The following is a 19,153-nucleotide window of genomic DNA, read 5'->3' as shown; positions in this document are numbered from 1 at the left end:
ACCCAGAAATTAAGCCTAGTATGCATTAGTTCTTTTTCCTGATCCTCTCCCTCCTCCCACCCTTTGGTGGCCCCAGTGTATGGGGTTCCCCTCTATGTGTCCATGTGTTGTCATCATTTAGCTACCTTTTATAAGTGAGAACATGCGGTATTTGGTTTTCTGTTCCTATTAGTTTGCTAAGGATAATGGCCCCAAAACGATGCAAACTCTGGAAGACAACCTAGGCAATACCATTCTGGACATAGGAACAGGCAAAGGTTTTATGATGACACCAAAAGCAATTGCAACAAAAGCAAAAATTGACAAATGGGATCGAATTAAACTTAAGAGCTTCTGCATGGCAAAATGAACTATTAACAGGGTAAACAGACAACCTACAGAATGGGAGTAAATTTTTGCAAACTATGCATCTGACAAAGGTGTAATATCCAGCCTCTATAAGGAGCTTAAACAAATTTACAAGAAGAAAACAACCCCATTAAAAAGTGGGCAAAGGCCGGGCGCAGTGGCTTACGCCTGTAATCCCAGCACTTTGGGAGGCCAAGGCGGGTGGATCACGAGGTCAAGAGATCGAGACCATCCTGGCCAACATGGTGAAACCCTGTCTCTACTAAAAATACAAAAAAATTAGCTGGGCATGGTGGCGCATGCCTGTAGTCCCAGCTACTCAGGAGGCTGAGGCAGGATAATTGCTTGAACCTGGGAGGTGGAGGTTGCAGTGAGCTGAGGTCGTGCCACTGCACTTCAGCCTGGCGCCTGGTGACGGAGTGAGACTCTGTCTCCAAAAAAAAAAAAAAAAAGTGGGCAAAGGACATGAATAGATGCTTTTCAATAGAAGACATACATGTGGCCACAATCATATGAAAAAAAAACAGCTCGGTATCACTGATCATTAGAGAAATGCAAATCAGCTGGGCGCAGTGGCTCACACCTGTAACCTCAGCCCTTTGGGAGGCCTAGGTGGGCAGATCACAAGGTCAGGAGATCGAGACCAGCATGTCTCACAGTAAAACCCCATCTCTACTAAAAATACAAAAAATTAGCCGGGCATGGTGGCACACACCAACAGTCCCAGCTACTTGGGAGGCTGAGGCAGGAGAATCGCTTGGGTCCAGGAGGCAGAGGTTGTGGTGAGCAGAGATTTTTGCCATTGCACTCCAGCCTGGGCAACAAGAGCAAAACTTTGTCTCAAAAAAAAAAAAGAAAAATTTTTTTTTGATCCCACATAGCCTAGTTTTTAAACTTAATTGAAGTATAATTTATAACTAAAGTTCACTCATTTTAAGTGAATAATTTTTTTTTTTTTTTTGCAAATGTGAACAGACTTGTGCAATGATTACCACAATCTAGTTTTAGAACATATATATAACCCTAAAAAGAGACTGGGCGCAGTGGCTCACACCTATAATCCCAGCACTTTGGGAGGCCGAGGCGAGGGGAGGTGGGGGATCATGAGGTCAGCAGATTGAGACCGATTCTGGCCAACATGGTGAAACCCCATCTCTACAAAAAAATAGAAAAATTAGCCAGGCGTGGTGGGCGCCTGTAGTCTACTCAGGAGGCTGAGGCAGGAGAATCACTTGAACCTGGGAGGTGGAGGTTGCAGTGAGCCGAGATAGTGCCACTGCACTCCAGCCTTAGTGACAGAGCGAGACTCAGTCTCAAAAAAAAAAAAAAAAAAAGAAATCATGTACCCATTCATAGTTACTCTTTGTATAATTAGTTTACCATACCTAATAATGTATGTAACTTTGTATAACTGACTATAAAATATGATAAAAGTAAGTACTGTGCAATTTCCAAAATTATTCAGCCTCTAGGTTTGTTTGTTTTGAAGGCTTGATAATTTTGAACATGGACATTTTCTTTGATGATATTTCCTTATTTGGACACCAAAATTATTTAATAGAAGAAAGAGTGGTGAGAATAATTTGAGTAGGAGGGGATGCTTTTGGGAACGAGTTTTAAAATTTCAAATGAATTCATGAACGGAAGAAAGTCATTGAATATAAAATTACAAATTTATTTAAAGATTTCAGTTCAAATAATAGGGAAATTTATAAAGTCATTCAAATAAGACTAAGATTTTATATAATATTTTGGAAAGATTAAATAATTTGTCATTCTTTAATTTCCTTTATTTTAGCTTCGCAGAATCAAGAACGGCTATGTGCATTTAAAGATCCATATCAGCAAGACCTTGGGATAGGTGAGAGTCGAATCTCTCATGAAAATGGAACAATATTATGCTCAAAAGGTAGCACCTGCTATGGCCTTTGGGAGAAATCAAAAGGGGACATCAATCTTGTAAAACAAGGCAAGTGATACTTTCCTTACCTAAAATGACTTTATGTTTTATACAATTGATGTTTATCTAAAATTGACATGGGAGTACATTAAAATCCTGTTAAGAAAAACAGTGAATTTAAAAGTGTATATATAAGGCCAGGCACAGTGGCTTATGCCTGTAATCCCAGCACCTTGGGAGGCAGAGGTGGGCACTGGCTAACATGGTGAAACCTTGTCTCTATTAAATACAAAAATTAGTGCACCTATGGTCCCAGCTACTCGGGAGGCTGAGGCAGCAGAATGACCGAACCTGGAAGGCAGAGGTTGCAGTGATCTGAGATGGCACTACTGCACTCCAGCTTGGGCAGAAAAGCGAGACTCCATCTCAAAACAGACAAAAAAAAGTGTATATTTATATGTTTATCCACAAGGGCCAAATCTATGAATGGCTATTTATTTTTAGATTATTTTAAAAACAGCTTTCTTCTTAAAATGTTATACATGCCCATTCTATGAATTGTGGAATATATAGAAAACTATAAAGAAAACAAAGACTACAATAATATACTCTTTAAAAAATATTTTTACTGGCCGAGCGTGGTGGCTCACACCTGTAATCCCAGCACTTTGGGAGGCTGAGGTGGACGGATCACGAGGTCAAGAGATAGAGACCATCCTGGCCAACATAGTGAAACCCTGTCTCTACTAAAAATACAAAAATTAGCTGGACGTGGTGGCATGCGCCTGTAAACCCAGCTACCCAGGAGGCTGAGATGAAAGAATTGCTTGAACCCAGAGGTGGAGTTTGCAGTGAGCCGAGATTGCACCACTGCTCTCCAACCTGGCGAGTGAGCAAGACTCCACCTCAAAAAATATATATATTTTTACTGTATTAGTTTGTCTTCTTCAGGTGTATTTTTTATGTGCCTTTATGTTATTATGTGTGTGTACTTTTTAAAAAAATTAGGAATGTATTGGATAAACAATTTCATATCCATTTTTTCCACCTTAATTATAAGCATTTGTTCCATGTCTTTACAGAATCTCTGAAAACCTTTTTAACTTTTGCACAACATATCATTGTACACATGTATCACAGTTTACTTACAGATTATTCTATTGGTAGACATTATGTTATTTTCATGTTTTCACTGTAATGCATAGTGAAACACAGTTTTCAGTGAACAACTTTGAATATAATTCTTTGTATATGATTGTTTCCTTGAAAGACATCCCTTGATGTAGAATTATTAGGTTATAAAATATATGAATATTTTATTTATTTATTTATTTATTTGAGATGGAGTTTCGCTCTTGTTACCCAGGCTGGAGTGCAATGGTGCGATCTCGGCTCACCGCAACCTCTGCCCCCCTGGGTTCAGGCAATTCTCCTGCCTCAGCCTTCTGAGTAGCTGGGATTACAGGCATGTGCCAACATGCCCAGCTAATTTTTTTGTATTTTTAGTAGAGACGGGGTTTCACCACGTTGACCAGGATGGTCTCGATCTCTTGACCTCGTGATCCACCCGCCTCAGCCTCCCAAAGTGCTGGGATTACAGGCATGAGCTACCGCGCCCGGCTGAATATTTTAAAAATTGTAAAAAAAGTTTCCATGTGGCTTTCTAAAAGTACTATTCATTTATATGCCCTCTAACACTGTATGCATGTGTCTGTGTTACTGAGTCCTTTTTCTTATATATATTATTTATGTATTTGTTATTTTATTTTTGAGACAGTGACACTCTGTTGCTCAGGGTGGAGTGCAGTGGCACATTCATGGTTCACTGAAACCTTGACCTCTTGGGCTCAGGCAATCCTCCCAAGTTGGTAGGACCACAGGCAAGCACCACCATGCCCAGCTAACTTTTAAATGTTTGTAGAGATGTAGTATTCCTATGTTGCCCAGGCTGGTCTCAAATTCCTGGACTTAAGTGATCCTCTTGCTTTGGCTTCCCAAAGTGCTGGAATTCTATGTGTGAGCCACTGTGCCCAGCCATATTATTTTTTAAACCTAGAACAATTTACTTGGTATAGACAAAAATGAAACCTTACTCTTGCTTTAATAATTCTTAGATTAATCATGCAGTTAAACATTTTTTTGGTGGCCTTTTTCTTCCCATGAAATGTCTTTTGTACATTTTTCTGTTTCTTAAAAATGTTTCCTGTTGATTTGCAAAACTGTTTCCTAGCTTTTTTTTTTTTTTTTTTTTTTTGAGACAGAGTTTCGCTCTTGTTACCCAGGCTGGAGTGCAATGGCGCGATCTCGGCTCACCCCAACCTCCGCCTCCTGGGTTCAGGCAATTCTCCTGCCTCAGCCTCCTGAGTAGCTGGGATTACAGGCACGCGCCACCATGCCCAGCTAATTTTTTGTATTTTTAGTAGAGACGGGGTTTCACCATGTTGACCAGGATGGTCTCGATCTCTTGACCTCGTGATCCACCCGCCTCGGCCTCCCAAAGTGCTGGGATCACAGGCGTGAGCCACCGCGCCCGGCCTGTTTCCTAGCTTATATGTACTCTCACATTTATTGAAATTACTTCTTAGTTTGCTCTTCTTCTTTTAATTTTCTTTCTCATATTGTCTACTAACTTTTTTATGTTAATATTGATTTCTAGGATGTTGGTCTCACATTGGGGATCCCCAAGAGTGTCACTATGAAGAATGTGTAGTAACTACCACTCCTCCCTCAATTCAAAATGGAACATACCGTTTCTGCTGTTGTAGCACAGATTTATGTAATGTCAACTTTACTGAGAATTTTCCACCTCCTGACACAACACCACTTAGTAAGTAAAGTAACTGACTTTTTTTTGTATTTCCTTTCTCCAAAATTTTGCAAGATATAAAACAAACATAAAAAACATACAAGATTGAGGCTGGGTGTGGTGGCTCATGCCTGTAATCCCAGCATTTTGAGAGGCCAAGGCAGGTGGATCACCTGAGGACAGGAGTTTGAGACCAGATTGGCCAACATGGTGAAACCGCATCTCTACTAAAAGTAGAAAAAAGTTAGCTAGGCATGGTGGCAGGTGCTTGTAATCCCAGCTACTTGGGAAGCTGAGACAGGAGAATTGCTTGAGCCCAGGAGGCAGAGGTTACAGTTAGCTGAGATTGCGCCATTGCACTCCAGCCTGGGCAATGAGAGTGAAACTCAAAAAAAAAAAAAAAAAAAAAAAATTAAGGTTGGTAGGAGTGAGAGGGAGAGTTTCAGTGTTATTAGATTACATCTAGCAAACACCTGAAATCCAAAAGAGATGCACTAGGACTTCCAAGGTATCAATATATTACTACATAACTTTGGTAAAATGTAGTACTGGCCACGCATGGTGGCTCATGCCTGTAATCTCAGCATTTTAGGAGGCCAGAGCAGGAGGATCACTTGAGCCCAGGAATTCAAGACCAGCTTGGGCAAGATAGTGAGACCCCATCTCTACCAACACAATAAATAAGCCAGGCGTAGCGGCTCTCGTGTAGTTCCAGCTATTTGGGAGACCGAGGTTGGAGGATTGCTTGAGCCTGGGAAGTTGAGGCTGCAGCGATTGTTCCACTGCCCTCTATCCTAGGTGACAGAGCGAGACTCTGTCTCAAAATAGTATAAAATATAATAGTTTCCAACCTATATGGAGGGAAATTTGGTTAAGACAACTACATGTGTGCTTACTCTTTTCACATTTCCAAGACTTTATCTGGAAATACATTTTCAATATTATGAATATACATAGACATCGAGTTGTTTATTGCAGTATTTTATTTTTATTTTTTTGAGATGGAGTTTTGCTTTTGTTGCCCAGGCTGAAGTGCAGCGGCGTGATCTCGGTTCACTGCAACCTCTGACTCCCTAGCTCAAGCAATTCTCCTGCCTCAGCCTCCCAAGTAGCTAGGATTACAAGCATGCGCCACCATGCCCAGCTAATTTTTGTATTTTTAGTAGAGACGGGGTTTCACCGTGTTGGCCAAGGTGGTCTTGATCTCTTGACCTCAAGATCCACCCACCTCAGCCTCCCAAAGTGTTGGGATTACAGGCATGAGCCAGCATGCCTGGCCTGCAGTATTATTTTTAACCGCACAATATTAGGAAGTAAATGTCCAAGAATAGGGTATTAGTTGAAATATACTGTGATACATACATGAATGGAGTACCAACTATACAGCTATAATAAAAAAATAAGATCTCTATGAACTAACCTAGAGTGATTTTCACAGGTAATATTAGATACAAAAAGTATGTATAATAGGCTCTCTTTTATAAAACTGGAAGGTGAATAAAAAAGCATATCTACTCTTGACTTATTTTTACAAAAAGAAACAAAAATAAATTAGAAAATAATGAACTTGGTTACTTATAAGGGATCCAAGGAATGGGACAGAAAGGATATGGAAAAGAGTAATGGTGGGGTGTAGTGGCTCACACCTGTAATCCCAGCATTTTGGGAGGCCAGGGCGGGCGGATCACAAGGTCAAAAGATCAATACCATCCTGGCCAACATGGTGAAACCCTGTCTCTACTAAAAATACAAAAATTAGCTGGGTGTGGTGGTGCGCACTTGTAGTCCCAGCTACTTGGGAGGCTGAGGCAGGAGAATTACTTGAAACCAGGAGGTGGAGATTGCAGTGAGCCGAGATCATGCCACTACACTCTAGCCTGGTAAGAGAGAGAGACCCCATCAAAAAAAAAAAAGGAGTGACGGTTCTCTGAATGTAGCTTTTTGGATGTAATTTTTACTATTGGTATTGTGTAAATATTCTACATAAGCAAAAAAATTAAGTACCTAAGAATGGAAAGGAGAAAAATACCTCAAGCTGTAACCAAATTGAAATAAATGAACCTAATTATTTTTCATATTATTACAATAACTACAATGGTAACAAAATTATTGAAAGATAAGGAAAAAAATAAAGAAAAAAAGAACTAATCCAAGTGATTAGTTTATAAACACAGTATTTGACTATATATACTCTTTTGTGTGAGATGCAATATAAAGGATGAGGGAGAATTACAAACAAATACTGAGCTAGTAGTGTGGGCAAAGCAATTCTGCAACCATTGTAGATGCATTATAGGATTAAGAAAATGAGTTCAAGCCGAGCGCGGCCTGAACTGTAATCTCAGCACTTTGGGAGGCTGAGGTGGGCAGATCAAAAGGTCAAGAGATCATGACTATCATCCTGGCCAACATGGTGAAACCCTGTCTCTACAAAAAATACAAAAATTAGCTGCGCCTGTAATCCCAGCTACTCAGGAGGCTGAGGCAGGAGAATCTCTTAAACCCGAGAAGTGGAGGTTGCAGTGAGCCGAGATCGTGCCACTGCACTCCAGTCTGGTGACAGAGCAAGACTTCATCTCAAAATAAAAAAAAAAAAAGAAAATGAGTTGATGTACTTGGGAGTCAGGGTTCTTACAGAAGAAACAGGAATACACAGTTATCAACTGGGGAGACAGAAGAAAACCCCATGCAAATAGATTGCAATTCGAGGTATCAGTAGGGACTTACACTTAAAAAAATATGCATATGTGTGTGTTACATGCATGTATATGTGGCTGTGTACATGTGTGTATACAGATAAATGTATAAATGTATTTATACACACATGGCAAATGCATGTATTTCATACTTCTGTCCATTGAAAAGGATGAGAAACAGTAGTACCCCAGTAGTGGTGACCATGCATAATGCCCACATCTTAGTCTCTAATACCATTCTCCACTAAAAAGGAACCAAGACTTCTTAGAAAAATGATTTATTACAAGACTGAGGCAGGATAGGTATAAAATAAGCCTGGGACATCTTATAATATTTTATAATTTTTGTAGGAAAGTAAGGAAAGAGCCTGTAATCCCAGCACTTTGGGAGACCAAGGTAAGAGGATTGCTTGAGCCCAGGAGTTTGAGACTAGCCTGGGCAACACAGACCCAATATCAAAAAAAAATTAAAAAGTAGCCAGATGTGGTACATGCCTGTAGTTCCACCTACTTGGGAGGTTGAGATGGGAGGATCACTTGAACTTGGGAAGTCAAGGCTGCAATGAGCTGTGATCAGGCCACTGTACTCCAGCCTGGGCAAAAGAGTGAGACCCTGTCTCAAAAACAAAAAGCAAGGAGAGGAAGGAAAGAAGTTCCTAAAAATATGTTGGAGGCTTGTCATAGGACACAGGAGCCAGCTGGAAGGAACTCCCACTGACTAAATCTGGGTCATTTTGAGTGCTAAAACAATTAAGTACATTAATGAATTGTGAACTACTATAAGGAAAATGAATCATGCATAGAATGTCAAGTGCCAACTGGTAAATGTAGGAATGCTGGAGTTGGCAGCTTATTATTCTTCAACCATTGTGTTAAGGATTAGATCAGGCAAGAATCAACAAAGGATCCTAAATCTAGGGGCAGCTTCAATGAGGAGCCAGGATATTTGCATGCCTCCCACATATGTCAAGGGAAAAATTAGTAATTATAAAATGGGAAAAATGGACACCTTGACCAGGTAATAAAAATTAACATCATTAATGAAGGGCACATGGAAATCCATGATACCTGGAGAAGGCCACATAACTAATATATAGCTATATTCCAGTCAAGAATGCGTAACCTGAATTCAGTCATGAGGTAACATCACACAAACCCCAAATTAAGAATGTTCTGTTACAAAGAGGGGGATCATATTCTTCAAAAATGTGAATGTCATGTAAGAATGTGGAAAAGGTCTAGGTCAAAGGAAGCTAAAAAGACTGGACAACTAGGCAGTGCCTATCATATACTGAATGAGAACAATGAGATAAAAGACATTGTTGAGTCAATTGACAAAATGGATGACTAGACAACAATGTTTCAATGTTAAATGTGCTGAAGCTATTAATAATACTGTGGTTTTATAAGAGAATAACCATATTCTTAGGAAATAATCTAGGAAGTGTTTAAGAATAAAGGACCATGATTATACTGTGTAATGGTTCAAAAAATGTGTGTGTGTGTGTGTGTGTGTGTGTGTAAAGAGATAACAAAAGCAAACAATAAAATGGTATCAGTAGGTGAATCTGGGTGAAAGAATATGATGTATTCTTTGCACCATTCTTGCAACTGTTGTGGAAGTTATAAATTATTTCCAAATAAAAATTTAAATAATTCTTAAAGTTTAAAAACTTAAAATATAGTACATCTCAAGAATTTTCTTTTCTTTTTTTTTTTTTTTTTTTAAGACGGAGTTTCGCTCATGTTACCCAGGCTGGAGTGCAATGGCGCGATCTCGGCTCACCACAACCTCCACCTCCTGGATTCAGGCAATTCTCCTGCCTCAGCCTCCTGAGTAGCTGGGACTACAGGCACGCGCCACCACGCCCAGCTAATTTTTGTATTTTTAGTAGAGACGGAGTTTCACTATGTTGACCAGGATGGTCTCGATCTCTTGACCTCGTGATCCACCCGCCTCGGCCTCCCAAAGTGCTGGGATTACAGGCTTGAGCCACCGCGCCCGGCCAAGAATTTTCTTAGTTAACAGATTTTATCAGACCACACTCTGGGATCATCAGTTTTGGATTATTTCCTTTGATGTGTTGATGAAGCACTAAACTGAAAGCAATAGGAAATTTTCTTTATAACCATAGTTTCTACCTACTGAAGGCCATTAGCTTCTATTAGGAGATTTTATTGAATTGGATACATTTATTTTTCACAAAGAAAACAAGGTCTCTAATTTTCACTTGTACCTCTAGCTAAATAAAAGAGGGAAAGTGGCCAGGTGCTCATGCTTATAATTCCAGTCCTTTGGGAGGCCAAGGTGGGTGGATCACCTGAGGTCAGGAGTTTGACACTGGCCTGGCCAACATGGTGAAACCTCTTGTCTACTAAAAATACAAAAATTAGTTGGGCGTGGTGGTGCACACCTGTAATCCCAGCCACCTGGGAGGCTGTGGCAGAAGAATTGCCTGAACCCAGTAGGTGGAGATTGCGGTGAGCTGAGATTGCTTACTGCACTCCAGCCTGGGTGACAGAGACTCGGTCTCAAAAAAAAAAGAGGGTAAGTGAATTTGTTTGTACATTATCCTCAAAGATCTTTACAGCTGCATTGCATTTCAGGTTGTTACCTAGGTCTTAGTTTAGTTTACTATGACCCCAAAGTAGGATTATTGCCAACCAGGAATCAGTAATGCTATTGCAATAAAAAAGGAAAGTGTTTAAGTAAAGTGTTCTAATTTGGAAGCATTAACACAATTTATATTTTTTGTTCTTCAAACAAAAAAATTGAGTGAAGTTGAAGTTGGCAAACAAGATCAATTTTGACATGGACTGTCAGAGATTTAGTCCACAAATGCTAGGTGTTTAACAAAAATAAAAATAGTTTTATTTGTTGAAATTTAAAGAAAGAAATTAAAATATAAGACAGGCACGGTGGCTTACTCCCTTAATCCCAGCCCTTTGGGAGGCTGAGGTGGGCGGATCACCTGAGGTCAGGAGTTTGAGACCAACCTGACCAACATGGAGAAACCCCGTCTCTACTAAAAATACAAAATTAGCTGGGCGTGGTAGTGCAGGCCTGTAATCCCAGCTACTTGGGAGGCTGAGGCAGGAGAATCTCTTGAATCCAGGAGGCGGAGGTTCTGGTGAGCCAAGATTGCGCTGTTGCATTCCAGCCTGGGCAACAAGAGCAAAACTCCTTCTCAAAAAAAAATTATAAAATTCAGAAACAGAACTTTTGCTCATGGCCATATAATAATAAGTAGAAAGTTTGGTGATGGTGAGTTTTTTTCTCCTTTTTTTTTTTTTTTTTTTTTTTTTTTTTTGTTGAGACAGAGTTTCGCTCTTGTTACCCAGGCTGGAGTGCAATGGCATGATCTCGGCTCACCGCAACCTCCGCCTCCTGGGTTCAGGCAATTCTCCTGCCTCAGCCTCCTGAGTAGCTGGGATTACAGGCACACGCCACCATGCCCAGCTAATTTTTTGTATTTTTAGTAGAGACGGGGTTTCACCATGTTGACCAGGATGGTCTCGATCTCTTGACCTCGTGATCCACCCGCCTCGGCCTCCCACAGTGCTGGGATTACAGGCTTGAGCCACCGTGCCTGGCCTTTTTTCTCCTTTATACTTTTTCCTTAATGCAGGGCATGGTGGCTCATGCTTGTAATACCAGCATTTTGGGAGGCAAAGGCAGGTGGATCACTTGAGCCTAGCAGTTTGAAACCAGTCTGGGCAACATGATGAAACCCTATCTCTACTAAAAATACAAAAATTAGCCAGGCACAGTGGCACACACCTGTGATCCCAGCTACTTGGGAGGCTGAGATGGGGAGGATCGCTTGAGCCTGGGAGGTAGAAGTTGCTAATGGCCGAGATTATGCCACTGCACTCCAGCTTAGGGTACCTAAGAGCAAGAACCTGTCTCCAAAAAAAAAAAAATTTATTAAAAATCCCAGTTACTGAATATTTAATATAAAAATTTTATCAAAAACACATTCTTAAATTACTAAATACTGGCCAGGCGCGGTGGCTCACGCCTGTAATCCAGCACTTTGGGAGGCCAAGTCGGGTAGATCACTTGAGGTTAGGAGTTCGAGACAGCCTGACCAACATGGAGAAACCCCATCTCTACTAAAAATACAAAAAAATTAACTGGGCTTGATGGTGGGTGCCTGTAATCCCAGCTACTCCGGAGGCTGAGGCATGAGAACACTTGAACCTGGGAGGTGGAGGTTGTAGTGAGCAGAGATCACACCATTGCACTTCAGCCTAGGTAACAGAGTGAGACACGATGTCTAAATAAATAAATAAGTCTGAAAATAAAATAACTAAAAACTGTGCAAACCTAGCAAAGAAAGAAGTGGATGGCTAGGCGTGGTGGCTCACACCTGTAATCCTGGTTTTGAGAAAAATGATTTAAAATAATCTATAATCAGTCTTTTCCTCCCTTTGTCAGTTTCTGCTGATATCGTAGAGATAATAGAAGTTATATTTTAAATAGTAATTTAATATGTATTATAAGATGTTTTTTGTTTATTACAAAATCTGTGAACCTTGGCACTTCCTAATGAAATACTTTTAATATCATTCATTAAAATTACGTGTTCATTTTATGGTATGTAAATTATACCTTAATTAAAATTTTAAAATAAAATGTTCATTATTAAATCTTGTGAGAAGAGTGTTCACTGAAAAATTGTCTCTATACTTCACATATCACATTTTTGTGATGGCTGATAAAGTCTTGCTTTTGCATAGTTTTTTGTTTGTTTGAGACATAAAGTTTACTTTGTTGCCCAGGCTGGAGTGCGGTGGTGCAATCTTGGCTTACTGCAACCTCTGCCTCCTGGGTTCAAGTGAATCTCGTGTCTCAGCCTCTCAAGTAGCTGGGAGCATAGGCGGATGCCACCATGCACAGCTAATTTTTGCATATTTAGTAGAGATGGAGTTTCGCCATGTTGGCCAGGCTGGTCTTGAACTCCTGACCTCAGGTGATCCACCCTCCTTGGCCTTTCAAAGTGCTGGGATTACAGGCATGAGCCACCTTATCCGGCCTGCATAGTATTCTATATTTTAATAGTGCTATCACTTCCGTAAACTTTTTAAAGTTATTAATATTTAGGTAGTTTAGTAAAAAATAACCCCTTTTTTCCTAATGAGTAGCCCTGCTACTTGGGAAGAATGGTAATTGAAGTAACTGTGTTTCTCTGATGGAGATGACTTACAGTTTATCTTCCTTTAAGTTTTTACCTATCATTATTTTGGTAGACAGTAAGTGTCAAGTGTTTATATTTTGGGCCCCCAACAGAGAATGTGTTAAAACTTTTAAATTTGAAATTATTTCAGAGTTATTTAAGAAGTTACAAAAATAGTACAGAGAACTCCCATATACACTTTACCCACATTCACCAATTATTAACATTTTGCTGTATTTGCTGTATCATTCTTTCCCAAATAGATAACATATACTTCATTATGTTTTCTGAACTTTTTCCAGATCAGTTGCAAGCATCATACCTGAATTAACATATATGTAGTAATTGTCTTTTTGTCTGTCTCGTCTAATAAACTCTGAAGTTCTTTGTGAGAGGGACTTTTTTAATGCCCCTTTGTCTCCACAGTGACTATAATTACAAGGCTTTTCATTTAGATGTTTCTCTTTAAAATATTTTTGGCTGGCCATAGTGACTCATGCCTGCAATCCCAGCACTTTGGGAGGCCAAGGCAGGCAGATCACCTGAGGTCAGGGGTTCGAAACCAGTCTGACCAACATGGTGAAACCTTGCCTCTACAAAAATACGAAAAGTAGCCAGACGTGATGGCTGGTACCTGTAATCCCAACTACTCAGGAGGCTGAGGTAGGAGAAACACTTGAACCCACGAGGTGGAGGTTTGCAGTGAGCCAACACTGAGCCACTGCACTCCAGCCTGCGCGACAGAGTGAGACTCTGTCTCAAAAATAAATAAATAAATAAATAAATAAATAAATTTAAAAATACGTATTTTAAAAATGAGATGATTTGAAAAATATATTAAATAACCACACCCGGCCTGAGTCTTTCAAATATCTACTCTGTTTAAAAAGAAAACCAGTCTTTAAGTAAGTAAGTTTATATCTATAGTATTCTTTTACTTTCTTACACCCTTAATTCATCTTCTTTTGTTTATAAATTCCCAGAGGTTGAAAGAATTGTATAATTATTACAAAGTTTAGAAACTTATTTTAGAATAATTTCTTGATAAGATTTCTGGAATTGGTATAATAAGCCTCCCTAACTCTTAAGTAAACAGGATAGTTAAGTCGATAGAAAAGCAGGCACAATTTTGTGTGTGCTTTTTAAAATTAAATCAATCTAATTCATTCTATTCAGTGTTGATGGTGAAAGTCAGTATATAGATGTAGGATCCTTTTGTTTATATTATTTGTTAAATTGATAGTTGGATCAACTTGAGAAACAAAGATTGAATTGCATCTGAAGCTGGGTTTAAAAAATCACATTCTTGGCTGGGCGGCAGTGGCTCATGCCTGTAATCCCAGCACTTTGGGAGGCTGAGGCAGGTGGATCACAAGGTCAGGAGTTGGAGACCAGCCTGACCAATATGGTGAAACTACGTCTCTACTAAAAATACAAAAATTAGCCAGGCATGGTGGCACACAACTGTAGTTCCAGCTACTCAGGAAGCTGAGGCAGAAGAATCGCTTGAACCTGGGAGGCAGAAGTTGCAGTGAGCCAAGATTGTGCCACTGCACTCCAGCCTGGGCAACAGAGAGAGACTGTGTCTCAAAAACAGTAAAAAAGAAAAAGAAATCACATTCTAATTCATTCTGTGTTCTTAAGATTAGAAATTTAAATTTCCAGAGTCTGGCAGCATATGTCTTTATCTCACACCAAGCTAGAAAACAAAGCCTGTATTCAAAGAAGCAGATGTTGGCATAGGGCCATAGGTGGGTTATTAGCTATTGTGAATGTATAGTAATTTTTCACTTTTTACTGTTTCTGTGATAGCATTAAAGTGATTAAATACACAGAAAATAGGGAGTGAGAATGTCTGAAAGTCTTTATTACTTCAGGAAGCAAAACAATGTATATTACATTTTTATACTTTTTTTTGAGACAAAGTCTCACCCTGTCTCTCCCAGGCTGGAGTGCAGTGGTGTGAACTTGGCTCACTGCAACCTCCGCCTCCCAGGCTCAAGCAATTTTCCTGCCTCAGCCTCTCAAGTAGCTGGGATTACAGGCTCCTGCCACCATACCCGGCTAATTTTTTTTTCTTTTTGTATTTTTAGTAGAGATGGAGTTTCACCATGTTGGCCAAGCTAGTCTCGAACTCCTGACCTCAGGTGATCTACCTGCCTCAACCTTCCAAAGTGCTAGGATTACAGGCATTATTCATTGCACCTGGCCACATTTTTATACTTTTAAAAATTACTAGTGTAACATCTCATGTACCCTATAAATATGTATACTTACTATGTACCCACAAAAATAAATAATTTTAAAAATATTAGTGCAAAAGGCACAGGACAAGAAAAATAAAAGTTTGCATCATTTAGGAAAATAGTAATTATTTAATGCAATAGTAACAAGATTCTATTTATATATTATTTTTTGTTCATCAGATAGTTTTCATTCTGAAGTTTTGCTGGCTCTGCGCTTCTGAATGCCAACTGCTATCCTGTATCTACCTACCTACCTTGCTCCTCTCCTCTCAGAAAGTAATCCTTTTTTATGTTGGGGTTCTTAAAATTTTACATTACTTAGTTTCCTGATGAACAAGGCAAAACCTTGTGACTGACCTGGCTTTCACTGAAGAACTTTTCATCTGTGAAATGTAAGTCCCAAGCATATATGGTGGAATTGACCAGTGTTTAAAAAATAAATATCTTCTGAAATACTGGACCGAATTGGATGTAGATCATGGAATTATTTCCATGTCTTTATTTCAACAACTGCAGTTTTTATTTTCTTTTTAGGATTTCCAATTCCATGTGTATCCCTCTCTTCCTGCCTTAACTGTGTCTCATTTTCTTAAAATGTGCTCTCTGATTACTGAGCATTTTCTGCATAATTTATATACAAAAAACAGTTATCCATCTAATAATCATTCAGTGGTTTCAGATACAATTGTACTATAATAGAGTCATAGATACATGAAAACATTTCAAATACATTCAAAACCAACGTGAAACTAGCCATGATTTGAGTAACAAGCATCTTTAAAATAATGTTAAATAGGCTGGGCATGGTGGCTCACACCTGTAATCCTAGCACTTTGGAAGTCCAAGGCAGGCAGATCATGAGGTCAGGAGTTTGAGACCAGCCTGGGCAACATGGTGAAATCCTATCTCTTCTAAAATACAAAAAAATTAGCTGAGTATGGCGGTGTGTACCTGTAATCCCAGTTACTTGGGAGGCTGAAACAGGAGAATTGCTTCTGTAAGGCAGAAGTTGCGGTGAGCCCAGATCACACTATTGCAGAGGTGGGGTTTTACCATGTTGGCCAGGCTGGTCTCGAACTCCTGACCTCAGGTAATCTGCCTGCCTTGGCCTCCCAAAGTGCTAGGATTACAGGTGTGAGCCACTGCGCCCGACCTGAAACCGTTTTCTAATACAGTCACAAAGGTTTACTGCTGTATTTTCTTCTTAGGTTTTATAGCTCTTACATTGAGGTCTGTGATCATTTTGAGTTAAGTTTTGTATATGGCATGAGGTAGGAAGTATAACTTTATTCTTTTGTTTGATATCCAGTGTTCCAGTATCGTTTGTTAAAAATACTGTTTTTTCCAATTGCATTGTCCTGGCACCCTTGTCAAGAATCAGTTGATCATACATGTAAGGTTTTATTTCTGAACTCTTAATTCTGTTCCATTGATCAGTATGTCAAGGATTAATTGATCCTTAACCCAGGACCACACTGTCTTGAAAACTATTGCTTTGTAATTAGTTTTAAAATAGAGAAAGCTGAGCTCTCCAACTTTGTTCTTCTTTTGCTTGCTTGCTTTCTTTTTTTTTTTTTAGAGAGAGAATTTCACTCTTGTCGCCTAGACTAGAGCACAATGGTGTGATCTCAGCTTACTGCAACCTCCATCTCCCAGGTTCAAGCGATTCTCCTGTCTCAGCCTCCCAAGTAGCTGGGATTACAGGCTTGCACTACCACACCTGGCTAAATTTTGTATTTTTAATAGATACAGGGTTTCACCATATTGGCCGTGGCTGGTCTGACCTTGGATGATCTGAGTGGTCTCCTTGGTCTCCCAAAGTGCTGGGGTTATAGGCAAGAGCCACAGCACCCAGCTTGTTCTTTTTCAAGATTATTATGGCTGTTCTGGGTTCCTTGCATTTCCTTATGATTTGTGATCAGTTTTCCATATCTGCAAAAAAGACAGCTGGGATTTTGATAGGCAGTTTGGGGAGTATTGCTATATTAACAATAGTAAGTCTCTTAATTAATAAAAATGAGGTACCTTTCCATTTATGTAGACCTTTGTTCATTTCTTGCAACAATGTTTTATAGTTTATTCAGTGTACAAGTCTTACACTTCATTGTTAAATTTATTCCTAATTATTTTTCAGAGTAGTTTTCTGTCTTTGGCCAAGACAGCTGCATGTAGTGTATATACCAGTTACAAGAAATTATTTTGCAAAACTTTTAGTTGTAGTAAAATACCCCACAGCTAAAATAAAATGTAAAATTTACCATCTTACCATTTTTAAGTGTACAGTTCAGTATAGTTCATATTGTCATACAGTCTATCTCCAGAACTCTTCACCTTCAGGTACCGAAACTCTGTACCCATTATATAACAACTCACTATTATCCCTTCTCCTCAGGACCTCCAAGCACCATCTACTTTCTGTCTGTATGAATTTGGCTACTCTCTAAGTACATCATATAAGTAGAATCATATCATATTTGTCTTTTTGCAACTAGTTCCTTTCACTTAGCATAATGTCACCAAGATTCATCCATCACAAGATGCTACACATGCTACAAAGCATGTGTTAGCATTTTCTTTCCTTTTTTTTTTTTTTTTTTTTAAGTCTGGATAATATTCCATTTTATGTAAATACCACATTTATTCATCCATCATGGACACTTGGGTTACTTCTACCTCTTGGCTATTAATGCGTAAAGCTCCAGTGAATGTGGGTATACAAATATCTCTTTGAGACCCTGGTTTCAGTTCTTTGGGATGATACCAAGAAATAGAATTGCTGACTCATATGATAATAATGCTATTTTTAATTTCTTTTTTTTTTTTTTTGTTTAAGAGACAGGGTCTTGCTTTGTTGCCCAGACTGGAATGCAATGGTACGATCAGAGCTCACTGTAATCTTGAACTCCTAGGCTCAAGTGATCCTCCTACCTCAGCCTCCTGGGTAGCTAGGATTACGGGCACATGACCCCATGCCTGACTAATTTTAAAATTTTATTTTAGAGATAGGATCTTGGCTGTTGCCAGGCTGGTTGTGAACATTTGGCCTGAAGTAATCCTCCCTGGGTGACATAGGCAGAGGGATATTTGACACAGAAGAGGAGAAGACAGTGTGACCATGGAGACAGAGATTGGAGTAATGCAACGATAATCCAAGGAGTGCTAGGAAATCCAAGGAAAGCTGGCAGAGGAAAATAATGGACTTTACCCTAGAGCCTCAGAGGCAGCTGTAGTCCTACCACCATCTTAATTTGACCTAGGAAACTTTATATTTCTGTTTTCTAGAACTATGAAAGGATACATTTTTGTTTTTTTAAGTCAGCAAGGTTATGACAAATTTGTTATACCAGCCACCAGAAACTAATGCACCCCCAGAGAAAAGTTTACAAGCCTTGTTTGCTTTTAGAAATGTAGAACAGTATGGGCAAAGTGGCTTACACCTATAATCCCAGCACTTTAGGAGGCCAGGGTGGGCAGCTCATGAGATCAGGAGATCTAGACCATCCTGGCTAACATGGTGAAACCCCATCTCTACTAAAACTACAAAAAATTAGCTGGGTGTGGTTAAACAAACCTGTAGTCCCAGCTACTCAGGAGGCTGAGGCAGGAGAATCACTTGAACCTGGGAGGCAGAGGTTGCAGTGAGCCAACATCGTACCACTGCATTCCAGCCTGGGCGACAGAGTGAGACTCAAAAAAAAAAAAAGAAAAAGAAACACAGAACAAATCCATCTCACTTCTGCATTCCAAATTTTTATAAGCACATTGAATTGGCTGATGCTACATTAAATCTGGAATCCTGACCGCAAGAGAGTCTAGAAAATGTAGGGTTTTTGCTTTTTAACCTTTGCACTTCAGGAAGGGACACTATAATAGAATGAAGGCTGAATGGATGTTAAGGGACAGTCTGCCATATCTTATTAAAGTATTTTTTTTCTCAGCTAACTCTCTGGGAGAATGAGGTTTACAGAGAAGGCAGT

The 19,153-nt window shown here is 39.5% G+C and overlaps 1 protein-coding gene across 4 annotated transcripts in view; it reads left to right on the top strand.

The window, feature by feature from the left end:
* BMPR2 (bone morphogenetic protein receptor type 2) overlaps positions 1 to 19,153 on the top strand; it is a 172,839-nt gene that overhangs the window by 82,648 nt on the left and 71,038 nt on the right. For all 4 annotated transcript variants that reach the window (XM_032278629.1, XM_032278628.1, XM_032278631.1 and 1 more), the window contains 2 exons: positions 2,147 to 2,317; positions 4,905 to 5,075. In XM_032278629.1, the coding sequence (XP_032134520.1) occupies positions 2,147 to 2,317; positions 4,905 to 5,075 (342 nt within the window). The remainder of the gene's footprint in view (positions 1 to 2,146; positions 2,318 to 4,904; positions 5,076 to 19,153) is intronic.

The sequence above is a fragment of the Sapajus apella genome, unplaced genomic scaffold, assembly GCF_009761245.1.
Source record: "Sapajus apella isolate SASKATOON/1434 unplaced genomic scaffold, GSC_monkey_1.0 scaffold10, whole genome shotgun sequence".
NCBI lineage: Eukaryota > Metazoa > Chordata > Mammalia > Primates > Cebidae > Sapajus > Sapajus apella.
Note: the sequence above shows the minus strand (reverse complement) of the source record. Positions and strands in the feature narration are given on the sequence as shown.